Raw genomic sequence first — 18,228 nt, 5'->3', positions numbered from 1 at the left:
CAACCAACATTTCTTTGCTACTGTATAGGTTGCATAGAACCTAAAGCTAGGGAATGGTATAAATTTTGAGCGCGATATGAGTAACCACAGTTAAAGTCACAGTTATCCTCCATTAACGAATTTGATTCTTGCGCAGTCGAATTGATTATTACTTATTTACTATCTGAATCTTAGTACTGCACAATAATTATGATCATAGTATACTATGTTTTCACATTGCTGCATATTGCCTTAGGTTTGCTTTATACGTATGTTTAAGTTTAACTTCGATTTTTCGAAACAATAGTAATGATTTTGATATAATATACTTTATTCAATTTGAAACGTACTCACACTAAGATAATCAGATTTTTTTCATTTTATTGCTTTCTTTCAGTAATTTGTTTAGTAAAATAATTAGGACCAAGATATTAAATATCACAAAATCCAATTCATAATAATAATTTCTTATAAACATTCAATAAAACTACGGTATACGTAATAAGAACAAAATAATCATATTATATAAATAACACGTTTCTAAGCATGATAGAAATCCTTAATATCATCCTGACGTATATATTCTTGTACTATGTTTTCTTTCAATACTAATATATTATATATTTAAATTATTTAAAAGCAGTGAGACCATGTCCTTAGAGAGTTTATTTTTGAAAAGTTAAATTTCGACATTTATTGCAATTCTGAGATTATAAGGGATGATAGAGTGGTCAATCAAAAATTCCTTAGATTTCATATACTAAAAAAAAAAAAAAAAAAAAAAAAAAAAAAAAAAAAAAAAAAAAAAAAAAAAAAATCAGAATATTTCCGAAAAATTTACAGTTCTTAGAGGTGAATTCTTAGAGGAAAATACTCTCTTTAATTTCATCACCTATTTATGTTGGCCAACTTTTAATGGAATCGATGATGGTCATCATTGATAGATTTCGGTGTGCCAAATTTTGTACTTGTATATTTGTCCCATCCTCTGCTAACATCGTATTATACTCTGTTCTTTCCCATCCTCTTTAGCTGTAGAATTTTCAAAATTCGTTCAATTAGACGTTATGTGTATGAAGAAACACTATCCATATTTCACGCATGTATGTCCAGCGATTCCTCATCTTTCCTTTCCTACATCCTCCATATTGAATTGTTCCACTCCTATCATCCGTTTGAGGTGTAATTTCCAAAGTGCAAGTGAATGAGATACACATATAACAAAAGCCTCCTTACCTAAATTTTGTACCTGTATATCCAGCTGCTCAAAATATAGATAAAATAAAACAAAAAGTCGTATCCTGCCTTTATTGAATTAGGCATTAATACTTTTTTTTAACCTATTCAAAAACATCCTTTTATTTATACAACTGTGTACGTTTCGGCAAATAGTTATTGCCATCCTCAGCACACGTTCGTTTTAGAAAACTACTATTGGTTAACGAACTACACCACTATTGAGTACTATTTTTCTATATCCTATCTTCCAGTAGTTTTTAAATTGTACCTTTATGACTTTTCTTGCTTTGCCCAAAACATACCTTTGAAACTGATGATTTCCTATTTCATTCCACTCCATTAATAAACATAATGGATCGAAGCATACTGACAAAATTTTACTTTTAAAATGCTTGCTTGAATCATATTCCTTAAATAGACACAGAAACCACATGTCGTAACAAAATTGTTCCTTCTTCCCTCCTTTACGCATTTAAAAATCCTGTCTCAGTAAAAACTTTCAGTCCTTGCAATACAACTACTATTTGCTGTTCTGTTTTTTAATAACAACAAAGATAAATATATGCTCTGCTTACGATTATATCAATACTGTACTATTTAAATTTAAGTCGGGCCTCGGTGTCTCAGTGGTAGAGCGTTCATCTCTGGTGCATGGGGTCCCTGATTCGATCCTAGTTCGCGCCAAGGGGACTTTGTGGTAAACAAACACCGCGTGCGTGAATTTTCTCGGAATTGTACCTTTCTTCCCACTTTTTCATTTTACTCGTTCTCATCATCACAATCACCTTTAGCCTAAATGCCATAACCAAGGGACGTAAAACTAAAAGATTGTTAAATCTAAGTTTTCAGTTCTTAGACACACAAATTTAAGTTGCAATTCTTGTTGATCACTTTGTTCCTTGGATAATATGAAAGTAATCAGACGTAATTCAAATTAAAATTTAAATGCCTTTATTAAAGAGGTCGAAATTCAGCCAAGGTTGTTCTAACATTTAACCCTTGTCATCAAGAAAAGAAAAAAAAAAAATAAAATAAAACCAAGAGTAATAAAAAGAAAGTTCGAAGTAACGAGATCAAATAATGACATTAAATATAAGGAGTGAAAAAAAGGCACAAAAGTGAATACACGGTCCAAAAAATTAATTAAAAGTAACCTAAATTTAATATAGATTTCAAGTAAATATTTATTACATAGTACAAAATTCATTACATAGTGAGATGTAAGGAGGAAAATGCAAACACTTTGTAGTGCCACACCAAATTGCAATAAGATAATCAACGAGTATTAGAGGATCATCGCTGATCATTGCACAAGTAAATTTTTAAAGTGTTTCTAAAGTCGTTAAATGACAGCTGATCTTTATTTTAGCCAATGTATTCCACGCCCTTGGCTCTAATATAGAGAAACATTCTTCTACTTGTTTTAGTATATGTCTTGGTATGTATTTACTATTGGGTTTACCATATGGAAAATCACTTTTGGCTAAAGATCCTGCATTTTTCTTTTATTTAAACTCAATATTTTTTTGAGTAGGTAAAAATGTTAATAAGTATATAATATGCTTCCTATTGAATCAAGTAGAAATTTAAAGTGAATAATATATTCACATTCACTGAAATAAGAAGCTCCATGACAACGATATATACCAAATGTCATGCTTTTATGTGGCACATTCAAAAACAAAAGTAATAATACTAAAACTTCTTATGCAATGAACTTTTATATATCTTACTCCACTTTTTACTATATTGGTCGGTTCCATTGAGTCTAAGTGTAATAATAGGCAACCTATAACCATTTAGAAGTGTTGTTTTAAATTAAGAGGTGAAATGAAATGAACTCTTTGAGTTTTACGTCCCATGATTATGCCGGCTAGGCTAAAGGAGACGACGATGATGAGAAATGAATGAAATGGTGAAATGAAGAAAGTGGGAGGAAACGAGAGAACCCCGAGAAAAACCACGCACACGGTGTTTGTCCACCACAAAGTTTACTTGGCACGAGCTGGGATCGAGCCAGGGACCCCGTGTAAAATTAAGAAGTGTATGTAAAGTAAAACAGACTTCTTTATAAGTTTTTATTTAACTAGAGTTTTCGTTTCTATGGTAAACAAATTCACTAAAAGTGCTGATTTTTTCAGATTACCCCTTTTATTAATATACAGTGCCATACATCTGGACAGCTATCATCGAGCCTCTAGAGCCTGTCTGTCTCATCTACGCCAACGGAAAATATGCGAACTATACTTCAGCCACACCCCCGCCACCCTCTGACGGAGGAAATTCTCCCTTTGCTTACGGAAAAGAAGTGAATGACCTCAACTGTGTTGCCAATTTGTCATTCAATCGTTTGGTCTTGACGAGTGAAGATCGTAGGCTACTTAGAATGGCTAACAAGATGGAGGACAGCAAAGTCCGTGAAATAATTCATTTCGGCAAAGCTTCCGCATCTAATAATTGAAAGACCTCGGCCGCAGCAACTTCTCCCTACTCTTTTGAGGGAGGTACGGAAAAGCACACATCGACTGCAGCGCCAGAAGGGGCACAGATCAAATTGAAAGGCTCTAACTCATTACAGACTCATTAGCCCCTCCCTTTTACCACTACCACCAATATAATATAACTGTAATTAATCTCCTAAAATAAGATATCTCTCAATATCAGCTTACTCTATCACCAAATTAATGTAGAACAATGTAATAGGGCAAGCACAAAAAATAAACTTCTTCAGTCGTAGAGAGTTAACAATGCTTAAAGCATTTCTAATCGAACTTAACTATCAACAAGAAGAAATGTGCTTTCTAATGCAGAAAGGATTTTCGAAATCGACCCAGTGGTTCCGGAGATTACCACCAGCAAAACAAACGAATTCACAGGCTTTCTTTCTTTATTATAAGATTGATTATCAGTGCTTAGTATTATATCAAGTTTCGATCAATTGCTGTACTACTACAAACAAAGTCTTATCTGCAGAAAGCTGAGGATCAATATTTCACAGTAACACTAAATTATATTGAGATAGAAATCAGAATAACTACTTTTTTAACTTAACATACAGTAAAAAATGAAAGCAGTGTGTGAACAAATAATATGTATCTACTTCAATATAAAAACGTAAACCTACTGACTTCTCCATTCATCAATTGTTGAGCCTAGATACTTAAAATTGTGCATAAATGTTCTCAAAATTGTTCAAATGTTTGGAAATAAGACGGAGTTTCTTTTAAAACTTATTTATTTTAAATTTGCTTCTTAAGATGAAATAGTATTAAAAGTTTTCATTATTATTATTATTATTATTATTATTATTATTATTATTATTATTATTATTATTATTATTATTATTATTATTATTATTATTATTATTATCTGAACCACTGAGTGTTCAGGCACAAATTTGTTATATGGAAACTTTATATATATATGCAGAACGCAAATATCTCTTATACTTACATGAATATCGAACCTTTCACCCTAACAGGTTTGGAGAAGTGGTATATGTTATGGTTGCCCTTTTAAATAGTTTGATACAAAAGTATTGAGTTGAGATATGAAGCTTTGTTGCTTCAGATAGTATGAAAATATCACTTACTTGCCCAAATTCAATAGGAGTAACCAAAGTAGGACACCAGGAAGACGTTTGCACACTATTGATCGTTGCAGAGGCAAACAGGTGTATTACTAGTTAATGTTTTAAAGACAATTACTTAAATTGCACTTAATTCATTCTGTTAAACAATTCCAAGCACTTTATGGTTATCTTTTAATATGAAATATTAAAAGTGAGTTGAGACTTAATAATATGTCTTTCTATAAAAACCATCTTAAACAAACTAATTCAAAAAGCTTAAAAGTTCAACATAGAACTTTAAAACTGTTACAATTTCAGTATGTGTAGGAAGCCAGTAATCTTATTGTAAGATGTTTTAGAATAGTTTTAGAATATTAACTAAATTATATTATTTTTTGTTCTATTTTTCAGTGGGAGAATGTAAAGATCATTTAAAACGTTGCCAAACCGTCAAAGCCATGAATATGTGTAGATTATTGCACTATCAATACCAGTGCTGCCATTCCTGCCGACGTAAAGGCTAGAAAAAAATATCTACCACTCTCTTAACTTCTGAAACTTTTAGTTATTTATTTTACGGTGCTTTCATCATTTGCTAAATGACGGTCGTCCTCTCTTTCTATCTCGATCTCTGTCTCTGTTGACAATTATAGAACTTGGACGGTAGAGCCAAGAGAAGATAAATTGGTTGAAAGTGCGTTGTTGTTTCCTTGAGAAAAGAACTTCTCGTTTGAAAGAAGTGCTATGAAAATGTGTTCAGAAATACCTCTGTAAGACTCCATTAACAGTTATATTGATATATATATATATAAAAAGAAATATCACTGTGTGCGTACGAAATTGATAATCATTGTTAAACATAAATCATCAGACTCGCATAAGATGAAAAAAGACTAATTTTGCAAATTGAAGTTTTGCATCATTAAAGAACAAGATAAATTGTGTTTCAGATTGAAGTGCATCAAACGAAATGAATAAATAAAGTAATAATATGAAAAAGTGTAATGGGAAAGTGAAGTTTCCAGTATCGAATAGAAGTCGTATGTAAAAAGAAAATCGGAGATTCGTGTGACAGAACGAAGTTCTGCGTCAGAAACAAGAGTTTGACTTTAAGTGAAATAACGAATCGTATGTACATATACATTCTGCAAGAATAAGTTTGTTAAGTAGATTTATAAGTCGTCAGTTAGTGGTGCCATTTGTGTTAGAAAAAAAGTACGTATTGTAATAGTGTTTGAGAACCAATATGAAAACTTTCTTTTTTAATTTAAATTATTATTTGAACGTTGCTGATACGTTGATTTTACCTCAAAACGAACATATAATGTAATTGTTAACACTAAGTCAAGATGAAGCCCATCTCATAACACTCTAGCCCACATTTCTTTTGAAATAAAGGAAGATAAAAAGAAATAATAAATAAAAAAGAGAGAAAAACCTCCTAACATTGTTTGTATGTGTAGGTATATAAATAATATATATATCTCAAATATTCAATATGTAAATATTGTAGTATACATATATATATATATTGTTGCTCTACGTACATAGGAAGTGTCTCATCCCTACATCACATTGCACAACATTTTTGTATGGTAATTTTATTTATTCATGAAACGTAATCTCGAATATTAGAAGGTACATGCAAGAGTATTTTGATTGTGTTTGGTAGCACAAATAATACTTTTCTCTGCAGCCTATTTCATTTTAGGGAAAAACTTAAAGATTATAAATCTATCATGTAAGTTGGGACACTAGTGTGCATCAAGACTGAAGAACTATTTTTTGAATGAAAAGCATTCTTATTTCCTTGTGTGGTCCGAATCCACACACCTTGAAACATTCCTCTTTTTGCCATTATAGTATCGAAACTAATACCGAAATGAGGTTAAGAACGCTCGTTGCATCTCAATGCTAAATAATGGTTATACTTATTGGTAGTTTCACATGTAAAATCATTCGCAAAGGTAAATGATCTTTGAATACTCGTTTCTCTCTTCTCTCTTGTTCCTCTATATTATCTCTCCTTCCTTATTTTCTTTTGTATTTTTTATATCTTTGAGTACTGTTTTCTGAACTATAATAGTAACTAAATATATTTCACGAACGAAGTTCAATGGTCTTTGCTGTACCATGACAAATATTATCACTTGATCGTCGGCACCAATCAGTACCAATTGTGAAGGAAGCATGAAAAGAGGCAGTTGTCTTAATTTATCGGTATTACAGAGATCTTTTTGATCTATGTGAGTAATTATATCATAAAATTTGTATAATTGAGAAACAATCAACAAAATTTGTTAATAATAAAAAGAGGGAAATACTGTATAAACAAGCCAGAATTAGTTTTTCTTCTGTAAATATTTTTTAAAGATGAAGCAGAAAATTGAATTTCTATCGTTGTTCCTTTTCCTATTTTCCCATTTACCAAGTTTCGAGTTCATAGCACCAGGGCGTATGACTATATCAAATTAAATTTATAAAGCTATAATTTTCTGTATACTGTGACGATGTCAAAATATTTGGACTACCATGTAGTAGTTTGAATGTTCGTATTGAACAAGAATTTTGATTTAAGATACCAAAACCATCCTAGATGACTTCAAAGTTTTAATAATACTGGTGTAACGCACACTTACTTAAACCACAACTACTTTTTTCAACATCAGCATATAACGAACTTGAAGAAAGATCTCTGGTCGCATGCTATCGACAATAGATGCTAATCCATGGTGATATTTCAGTGAATGCTGTTGGTAACAATGTAACTACCGCATCCAGTCATCTATCTGTGCGGCCACTGAACTTCGTTTATGGTATGTATTGCAACGTGTACACAGAATTCATGCAATTACGTTTGTGAAAGAATATACAGAAATAATAAAAGCTAATAAAGAAGTCAATGTCATCTAAAGGGATCGATATGTTATAGAGGTTTATTTCGAGTGCTATATCGAATTGTTTTGTTTTCTATAATTAAGTCTTAAGCAAACAATGAAAATGCGTTTCAAGTATAAATAACAAAACTTAATTTTTCTGTCTGATAGAAACATTGAATATCAAATAATAGCTAATAGATGCACCAAACAATAAAATAAAGAGTTAAGACGATGCTTGTTGTTCGGTTCCGAGTAAATTTTTAAGGTTGATCTCCCTTTTAACTGTAATTTTGTATTATTTATTAAGTTTTATATTACATTGTCAATATACTTTGAAATAATTGTGTGTCGTTAGTGCCGCAATGGAAAAGTTTGTTGGTTTCGTTGATTTTATTATCTTGATGTGTGATAAAAATTTCGTGCAGCATTTTTTTTTTACTTGATAATAATATGAGTTTTCATTCGAGTAAATATTCTCAATGTAATTAACTGGATCACAAGTGATAAATTTTGTGAATCACAATAATATTAGTTTGTTAAAATCAATGGATAATCTGTAAACATTCTATGAGTCATTTTGGAGCCTTAAAACTGTAAGAATCTCAGTAAAATAATTGCTTAAACTATCATAGTTAAGGTTACCGTTCAAAACATTCAATTGAGTGAGATTAATACTTTATTACTTTAAATGGTGAAATGTTAATGAAAAAGAAAGAAAAGAAAACATGAATACTATCCCAAAAATACTAACCAGTAATCATGGTTATTTCAATGATGAATGGATAGATATTTTCCTGTTTCGTTTCAATAGTTATGTGCTAATTGTTGCAAAGAGTTTGTTTTACAGGTAATTTACTTGATTATGGCAGTTGACTTGGTCATCAATACAATAGGTTTAACTTCTATTTCTAAATTAAGTTTTAGTTAGACAGAATAGAATCCATGTACTTATCTAATAATTACTTTACTTAAATTGCAAGATCACTCTGTTTAAACACATCAGATTTAACTTTCCTAGATTTCTAGATGTAAAGAAACATCACGGGACTGTGTTTGGTGTTGTACGTGGGAATTGTGTACTCTCAGTAAAGGAAAGCGCAGCTGTCATATGTAATCCATTGGAAATTAGACTCTTGTCTAGGAATCTTGGGCTGCTGCAGTAGACAAGGATCTCGAAGTTTAATAGCAACATACTTTTCTAATGGTGTGGCTGGAACAATTGTTTGACAAGGAATACTTTTGATACTTTTAAACGAAGAATATTTTCACAGATCCTCAACTACCACAATGCTATAAACGATTATCATGTTCTTCCACTTAATACACAAAAATGACTTGTCTGTATTCTCTTTCTAAAAATCTCTAAATATAATAAATCTGTAGGTTACGAAATCTGCCCTCAATGAAAATATATAAATATATTTTTAAAAGTGTTCTTCAATTTTCATGTATAATTCCATCAATGAAACCTGTAAGAAACGAAACCTGTTCAATGCAGAAACTGAGAGCAATTTAAACTCGTATAACAATTTTGTTTGTTTGTTTGTCCATAATGCAATGTAGTGCACAACAAAATGAAAATTATTTTTAAGAAAGAAAGCTTATTTCTTTTTTACATTTGTCAGGTCTTATGAATTATTTTTTTCGGATAATACTGTTCTTCTTTCATGTTTATAATACTATGGATATGATCATTAATGATCTGTAATGTTTCGAGGTCTATTCTACCTTAGAATATACTTTATAAAGTTAACTTTTAAGACTTTAGGTTAGTACAGACGTTGAATAGTGACTAAGTGTATAAGTAATAAATAATTATATTATCTAAATAGTCTATTTGTAGAAACACAGTAGTTATTTTCTTCAAAACAATGTGACTTGTATTGAGTGAAAACAGCTCCAACGGAATTAAAATATCGATTATCGATTATAGGTATCACTAATTATGTATATTTATAGAACATGTCAATATACATTGACAATAGCCTCAACAGGAAGTGTAATTATTACTTCTCCCTGGACTACTTTAGATTAATATAACTTATCGGGTAGAACTGGAGTTGCTACCTCTAAAATACAATTGCGTACTGAAATAACCTAATTTACAAATATACAGCCTGTAACATTCAGATATCGATATGGCTATTCAAATACTGAAAGTGTGCACCAGTATCCACTGTACACTTCATGCGATATTTAATCATATATCACATAGTTATCTGTTCTTTGAAAATGTTCAGGTCTGTCAATTTGCTAACAAACACTCTGTCCTTCGAAATTCTTTACATAACGAAGGGAAAATGTTTCATCTGTTTCATTTTTTTTAGCCCATTGTCATTTCTTTCTTTATCTCACTTTTAACTCTTACTGACATTAACATAGTTTAACGTAGCATAAATTTGGACTGAAAAATTCAAATCTATTCACATCAGCTTCCGATCACTCAGGTTGGTGGTCTTTAATTGAATTGATGATTGCAGAAAGGACCTAAGTCAAATTTTATGTGAAATTTTATTTATGAACTTTTCCGTTTCTCTACGAGTGTACACAACTTTGTGTATAGGAAGGGCAAGTGTAGGTGTTACAATGGTGTAAACGCAACATTGTTGAGTCGTGGTCGAGTGCAAAAAAAAGTCTGCAGTCTTAGATTTAAATAGTTTTTCTTTAATATCTCAAATCTATATAAAATGGACTTAGGCCCTTTCTACAATCACCGATGCAATTGTAATTTCATTGATTTTAAGCGCTTCAACCAAATTTAAAAATTGGTTTTACTTTATAGAAAAGGATATTTTATAAATCTGAGGCTTGGATCTAAAAGAAATAATGTCAAAGTTTGACCAAAATAAGAATTAATTGCGTTTATATTCATGCACTATTTCCTTGAATTTAAAGATGTTAACCTTAAAAATAGAATATTAATTATACTGTTGATGTAATGGTAATGTCAAAGGAATCATGAAATTCAGTTCGAAGTGGAAAACCCAAACAGTATTTGGACCCTTAAAATTGCATTGACCCAAATCAAAGAATTAGATTTCAAACTATTTCTTTAAGTACATAGTATATTTCCAAGCCAATTTGAAATAAATAAGTTTTCCCATTAGCCAATTAGAGAATAAAGCATGCTTTTATGATCACTAGAGGTGCTTTAAGGATTTAGGTAAAATATAAGAAATAGTAGTAGGCTACTGGTAACCAAGTAAAAGTGAAGAAAATTGTTTTACCCATATAAACATCAGTCAACTGTCATAACTCAAGCATTTTAATATATAATTTTTAAACGTTCTATTAATTGTCTGTTATTCTGAGTGTGCAATTTGCACATAATCGTATTGTTTTAAATGAAAGAAAACTTTGATAAGTTTTTATATGAAGCAACACCATACATACAGCTCGAAGCAATTTGATAATATTTATGTGATTCTTGTTCTCGTATGCGAATGGTGTATTATATTTGGCTACTGCCATTATATCAAAGAATATAATTAAATAACCCGATATCACACATGAAAAGCATGTAATACTTAAAAAGGAAAATGAACAAACAAGAAATCGTTTATAGAGATCGATAAGTTTTTACTTATAAGAAATAAGATAAGAGCCATAAGTATTAGAACATGATCTTTATTGCAAAATGTGTAGATAAATATAATCCATCAATTCATAGATATACAACGTTGTTCCAAAATATAATAACTAACTTTTTACGGATATCACCATCTATTCTCATCTTTTAGTGAGACTGTATTATAGGAATGAGTTACTTATTTCTTAAACATTATGTATGTGTAAATACAATTATATAACATGGATACGTAGTGCAGCTCGTAAGAAAATAAGTAATATTAGTAAGTTGTTTATCAAGCACTGTCAGAACGCATCATAAATTTCAACTGTCTTAGACACGAAACATTTATCAGACATGAGTAGATACTCTTTATCTTCACCTATTTATTATTTTATTTTATTTTTATATTTCTGATAAAATAATTAAGAAAAGGTAGTACTAATAACAAAGATAACGAATTTGCTCTCTGTTATAGTAGTAAATCTGATCACCATCCAAAGTATATAGTATTTCAACATAATACTGACTAAAGTTATCTCTAAATAAAAAGAAAGGTCTGAAAGTTGTGGTACATTCTAATTTATTGTATGTATTGTATTTTATACTAACCTTTCAATTCATGACTCTTCAAACTCACTACTTAACTTCGGTTGATTCAATGAATACTATCATGATATAAGTAGTGCATAACTAGATTTAACCGTTGTATTCAAGTAGAGAAAGTTTCGAGAAATGGAAAAAGAAAGAAAAAGAAATTAGGTATTATCCTGTTTATTTACATTACAATACACACTATCGAACATACAAGCTATCCTTTTGTTCCTAAATCGAAACAATATTTGTTCTTTAATTCTTTTTTCCCGAATATTTGAGGAATTAATAATTTTGACCAAAAATAATCATAATCAAGCGAAAGAATTATGAGTACTTCGTTTAAACCAAACCATTTTTTGCACAAGAATTCTGTTTTTTCCTTTAATAATGTTCAACCATATACAATTCAAAAATAAATATTTCTTTTTAATTTCCTTCAAATCTATTACATCCTCTTCCACCTTCATATTTCTCAATAATTCTAAAAACATGTATACTCCACATTTCCACTGTTTTGCAAGAAGATTGACTATTGAAAACTAAGGAAACTACTTCCCGCTTCTCCTTCCTACGTACATGTATAATGAAAATTATTTCCTAGTTTAACTTATCCTTATATCTAGGACAGATGGCGAAGAATTCATTGTATATATATATGCTTTTATTTATTACTAGATATTGATTATTCTCTTTGATACTGCACAGCCATAACCACGAAATAAATAAAAACAAAATAATTGGTTAATGCAGCTTAGTTTTAAATTTATTCATAACCACTATTTAACACTCATTTGAGTTTCACTGCAAATATTTCTTCAGCATTTATTGCAATACATTTTCAGCAGCAACACATCATTCATGTTCTTTTCGTGATTTCTTTTAGTAGTATATTTTACTTTTATTTGAATTATTACAACTCATTACTTTTTAATGCCATGGTATGTATATATATATACACACACAGCACATATATGTTAATAATTAATGTTATAGATAGCTATTCTTGAATGTATGTGTTCAAGCGACAGAAATGATCTCATTTCATGGCAAACACTTTTTACTATATTTTTATTGTTTTTTTATTAAATTTTCTGTGTGTCGCAATGAAAACGAATCTAAATTTGGGAACAATGCAATGTTCAATATCTTGTTAGTGTTAAAATTTGGCATGATAGATAAATAAGGCAAATTTAGATGCATAATATACATGCACATATCATTTGATCTATGTAAAAATAAATAAATAAATAAATAATAATAATAATAATAAAAGCAGAGTAACACACATCCTCAATCTTTAGTATTTGTTTATAGAAATGGAGCACACAGGAAGATAAAACCAAGTACAGAGAAAAAGAATATGGCATGAATCTCAGAGCAGACAGAAAATATATGTTTTGGATGTGAAAGTTTAGTCTCTTCCCTTCAAAATTTAAAGAAATAATTTACGTACGATTTCCACAAAATAAATTCTGATGAAAAGTGGAAAAAGATGTCTGATATTTCTGTAGAAGGTTGTTTGTCAATTGTATTTGCATTTTGATTAACTGTTCTTTTATACATATTTATTTATTGAATAAAAAGAGCGTAGGTTTTTAATAAGAAGAATACATCCTATTTACAATGTATGAGTGAAGATCTAAAGAAAAGTCGATAATATAATTATACTTGTTACAAATAAACAAATTATAATTAATAATAACATAAAGTAGTAAAATTTTAAGAAAAAGAAAATGCACGTAGCGAGTTATAAGTTATATAAAATTTTGTTAAAATTTATAAGACGTGTGGAAGTATGAATGATCTGAGAAAGTGTAATGCAATGATTCACGGTAGACATTGAAATACAACATGTCAAGTGGTTAAATAAACATGTTTTCTCCAACATTTGAATATAAGCATAGACACTTTTAATTATTATTTATTGTCATACTACAGAAAAGTAAGTTGGATTACTGATTACATCTATCCTCGAACACGTTAAGGGTGCAGAATCACTAAACCATCCTTATTTTATAATCCTCTGTAATGTCCACTTGTACCTTTTTTTACTGCTAGGGGATATAAGATTACAAGGTTACCTGTTTTAATATATTATTAATATTGGGACTAATAGATTGGCTTGGATAACCATTTTAATCGTATAACTTAGTACTTATTTATAATGTGAAATAATAACCAGTACGTTTTATTTATCTTGATATGGTGAAAATATATATTTTGCTGAGCAACATTGTTGAGGAACACTTACTGTAAAATTTGAAATACAGTGTTCCTTTGTATAGTGTAACAATTTATTTAACGTCTGTTGATAAGTGATTTGATCTGATTTCTTTTCGTTTGTTACATTTTTGCTGTAATGTCAGGAATGCATAATCCGAATAAGATTATAGACTTATTCAACTACTCTGTTTTTTCGTAAATGAACTAAACATCATTTGTGTATCTTCTATGTTAGTCAATGTTTAATTTCAATTACTAATCACACTTTTTTGAGATTCCAAAATAACTTATTCGTATTTGAATTCATTATGGAACATTTCAAGTCTTACTCTTGTAACAGGGTTATAATTCTGCATATTTTCTCAGAAATATTTCCACCATATCCCACAGTGACCATTGCATAGTTTCATATAGAGAATTATCTATATTATGAAATGCATGATAACATATCTACATTGCAAAATAATCCATCGATATAACAGCTATCCTATATGTAGTATAACGTCGAACATAGATATATTAAATCTAAAAGCAATTACATGAATTGAAAGCGCATATACAGAGAATTGCGGTATATAGGAAGAAGCGCCTCAATAGGTATGGCATGTATTAAATTAGTGTATAGGTGAGGAGTTAAGATTTAGTTACATGATCTCTAAATAATAGGCAAATCAAAGCAGAGGAAACAACTATTATTTTAACTTCTCATACCTAAATGTATGTCCGTCTGTTACATGGGCTCTCTCTTTTGGTAAGATTAGAAATAAGGGAAATTATTGAGGATCCATTAGCAACAAAATTCACTTAAAGAACATATATTTCCGTTGAAATATTGAAAATGATAAAATACCTCCCTTGTTTTAAAATTAATTTAAACTACTACAACACAAAGATATAGAGTCCTTCCCACTGATCTAGTTGCTAGCACGGGCACGTTTGGTGCACCAGGTCCCGGGTGCAATTCCAGGTGAGACTGCCTTGAAATTTCAATGTATCACAATAGTATGCATTCCAACTTAAACTGTAGGTTTACGTCTCCTATAGCATCGATGTTGAAAAGAGACGCTAAACTCCAATCAACCGACAGAGATATAGAGTTATAGATTTAATTTGTAACATTATAAAAATCCACTTTTAAAAATGACGATAATCAAAATGTTTATGAAAAGCAAATAGATCGAATATTTATGACTATATAGAAATATTTATATCCTAAAACTGTTATCTTGGTTTAGTTGTTTGGAATTAATATTTATAATTCTTGCACATTTTTTTGTATTTCTCTTAAATAGCTCATTCTGCTTGACCATTTTGATGATTATTTAGCTTTCTGTTTACTGAATACCTCAGATCAAACTTAAGTATGGTTAATTCACCCTAATTGCATATACAGATCTTGAATATCTCAACATACTTCTTAGATTCATTAGTTTGTAGCGTGAGAGACTTATATGCTGCACAGAGAAGCATATACATAAAATACTATTTTGCCTTTACTTGGTAACAATTGTAAATATTTTTATTTCCTTCACAAATACAAACTTAGTTCAGAAACCTATAATAATGGAAGAAAACAGAAAACTCTAGCTAGGTACACTGGTGGGTATTCGAATCCCGATCTTTAGTTTGCAGGTAGCCCTTCTGTTTAACGGTAATATTTCTTCTGTTTCATTTTGTGCCTATCGGCTTTCCCCTGAAATCTTGTTCACAGAGAATACAAGAAAAAAAAAAAAAACATAAAGAAAATGAAAAGCAACGGACTCACTAGAGTAGAGCAGTGTTAACAATTTACTTAAGTAAGTGAAAATATTGTTGAAGTTCCTGAGCTTGTTACAAGTAATCTATAATCATTATTAATAGTACTGTGTTAGTAAATGCAACTTGCCTCGTTTATCCAGTCTTCCTATCGACTTTAAGATGACATGAACACTTTCACTATTACGCCTACGGTTATGCTATTTAGGCTAAAGGAGACTGTGATGATGAGAACAAATGAAACGATGAAATGAAGAAAGTAGGAGGAAACGGTAGAACACAGACAAAACCCACGCAGTTTCTGTCCACCAGAACAGGGACCCTAGGCACCAGAAGAGAACGCTCTACCTCTAAGTCACTGCGGCTTTAATATAACACTAAAGTTATATTTTCTTTATATCCGAACTCTTTATATAATATGTTTAAACTCTATGAAATGTAACACAAAACTGTGTATTATGTTTTCATCCTGACTTTTGGTCTTACTTTTTATTACCTTACTTCGATCTTCAATCATGTTGATTATTACAATGATTCATACTACTTTCCACAATCTTCTTTCAACAACTTAGTCCCATTTCGTATGTGTTTGGTAAGGCATTTCCATGTCACGCACTTTGGTGCACTAAAACGTTTTTCCTACCCTCAAAAAATTAATAATAAAATAAGGAAGTTCAAGCCAATCTATAAACCCAAATTAAATGCTCCGTATTAAATATTCGTCATAGTTCGTTCCTACAGTTTGAATAGTAAGCTGTTTTGTTACTGTCATTTCGAATTCCATTGATTAGTCTTTATTTGAAACGGATTTCTGATTATAAAGGGAAAAGAAATAAGAATATTTCTTTCAAATGTCTGCCGCTAGTTAAACAGCAAATCCAATCAAAAGCAGTATTAATACCATGTATGTACATAAATATATATATATATATATAAATATATGAAATACCAGAAATGTCTGTTCCTATGTGAATAAATGATATTGTATATCCTTCGGTAATTATATTTATCTCTAATACGTTGACAAGAAATGATGAAAAACTATCTGGATAAACATTCCTGCATTTTTTTCTAGCCAAGACAAGGTGTAATCTGCAATAATATATTTGTACGAGTGATTGTTTTCTAAAAATAATGAAAAAAATTGTTTTGTTTGACCAAACATTAAAGAAAAATGTATACTGAAAACTTGTATAAATGCAAATATGCCTGTATGTATGTCAGATGCTAATCTTGTTGACATGAATGCTATGTTTATTTTACAAATAAACTATAAATATCTATTGTACTTGTATTATTACTAAACTGTAACCCATCACCCGCTCACCTAACTAGGTTAATACTTTCATTCGCTAATACATACTTCAGTGGAAAATATTGAATCAATGTTAGCAAATGGTTGCCTGAAGAAAGAGGACGGCATTTTAGAAATCGAGGGAGCCACCTATGACTTACCAACTAGCTTCCAACGTTAATATAAGAACTATTCCACGTTAAGTTAACGTTAACCCTCATATAGTAAATTCATAGACTTACAGGTTAAGGCAAAATGAAATTTTGTCTATTTCTTTCTTACTTTTCATCAAGTTGTACAGGTCTCCTAACAGATAATGTTAAAGGCTCTACATATAGAAGATTGATCGGGTTATATCCGACAAATTTTTAAGATATATTTACCCTACGAAAAGCTGTGTCCTACCATCAGTTGTATTTTATCGGACTACAAGCATTATGAACTATCGATTGACGTCGCAACTTCCACTTTAACAAATTACACCGAAGCACAGGTATAGAAAATCCATCGTATTCATTCCTGTAGATTTGCCACATTTCAGTAAGGGCGATGTTGTAGACGCCGTTTGAACAATTCAAATGCGTAGATATCCATTGGGTTGGCATCAGAGCTTTCAACACGAATGTTGTGAAAGGGAGTAACATAGATTTCTGTTTTGTGCTTCATGCCATGATAAAACAAGAGAGTATGAGTAGACGCTTTGTCTATATGGTTCTTGTTAGCTACATGCAAACGAAGGATGTCTTTGTGATAGATTGGGGTCAGTCTTGGAATTAGGCAGCATTCACTTTCACGTTTTTGATCACCTTACGTACATCCAACTTATCTGTATCTGACTGCAATCACAATTCCTTGTGAAAAACTTTCTCGGCACTGGTGGTAAAACTTGGCAGGTCCCTACCAAAAGGTGTCACGGTACGTAATTGTCCAAATTTTATTATTATGCGTGAGATAAATCTAAGCATTACTCAATGTGACAACTCTCTCCAACTTTGATCTTGAAATTTGACACACCACACTGATTAAAATGCCGGTTTCATGTTTCTGGTGCTAGCAGTGTAGCCAAATCGATTGGATATATACCGAAAAGCAGTTTGTAGGCAAATGTTTGGTTTTCCAATAC

The 18,228-nt window shown here is 30.6% G+C and overlaps 1 protein-coding gene across 5 annotated transcripts in view; it reads left to right on the top strand.

Moving 5' to 3' along the window:
• nolo (ADAMTS-like no long nerve cord) overlaps nucleotides 1–15,808 on the top strand; it is a 1,299,980-nt gene extending 1,284,172 nt beyond the window's left edge. For all 5 annotated transcript variants that reach the window (XM_081748697.1, XM_081748696.1, XM_081748695.1 and 2 more), the window contains one exon: nucleotides 5,201–15,808. In XM_081748697.1, coding sequence (XP_081604823.1) covers nucleotides 5,201–5,313 — 113 coding nt within the window. In that variant the 3' untranslated portion in view covers nucleotides 5,314–15,808. The remainder of the gene's footprint in view (nucleotides 1–5,200) is intronic.
• The last annotated feature ends 2,420 nt before the right edge of the window (nucleotides 15,809–18,228 follow it).

This window comes from Thermobia domestica, chromosome 2 (genome assembly GCF_964235325.1).
Source record: "Thermobia domestica chromosome 2, izTheDome1.hap1.1, whole genome shotgun sequence".
In the NCBI taxonomy this organism is placed as follows: domain Eukaryota; kingdom Metazoa; phylum Arthropoda; class Insecta; order Zygentoma; family Lepismatidae; genus Thermobia; species Thermobia domestica.
Note: the sequence above shows the minus strand (reverse complement) of the source record. Positions and strands in the feature narration are given on the sequence as shown.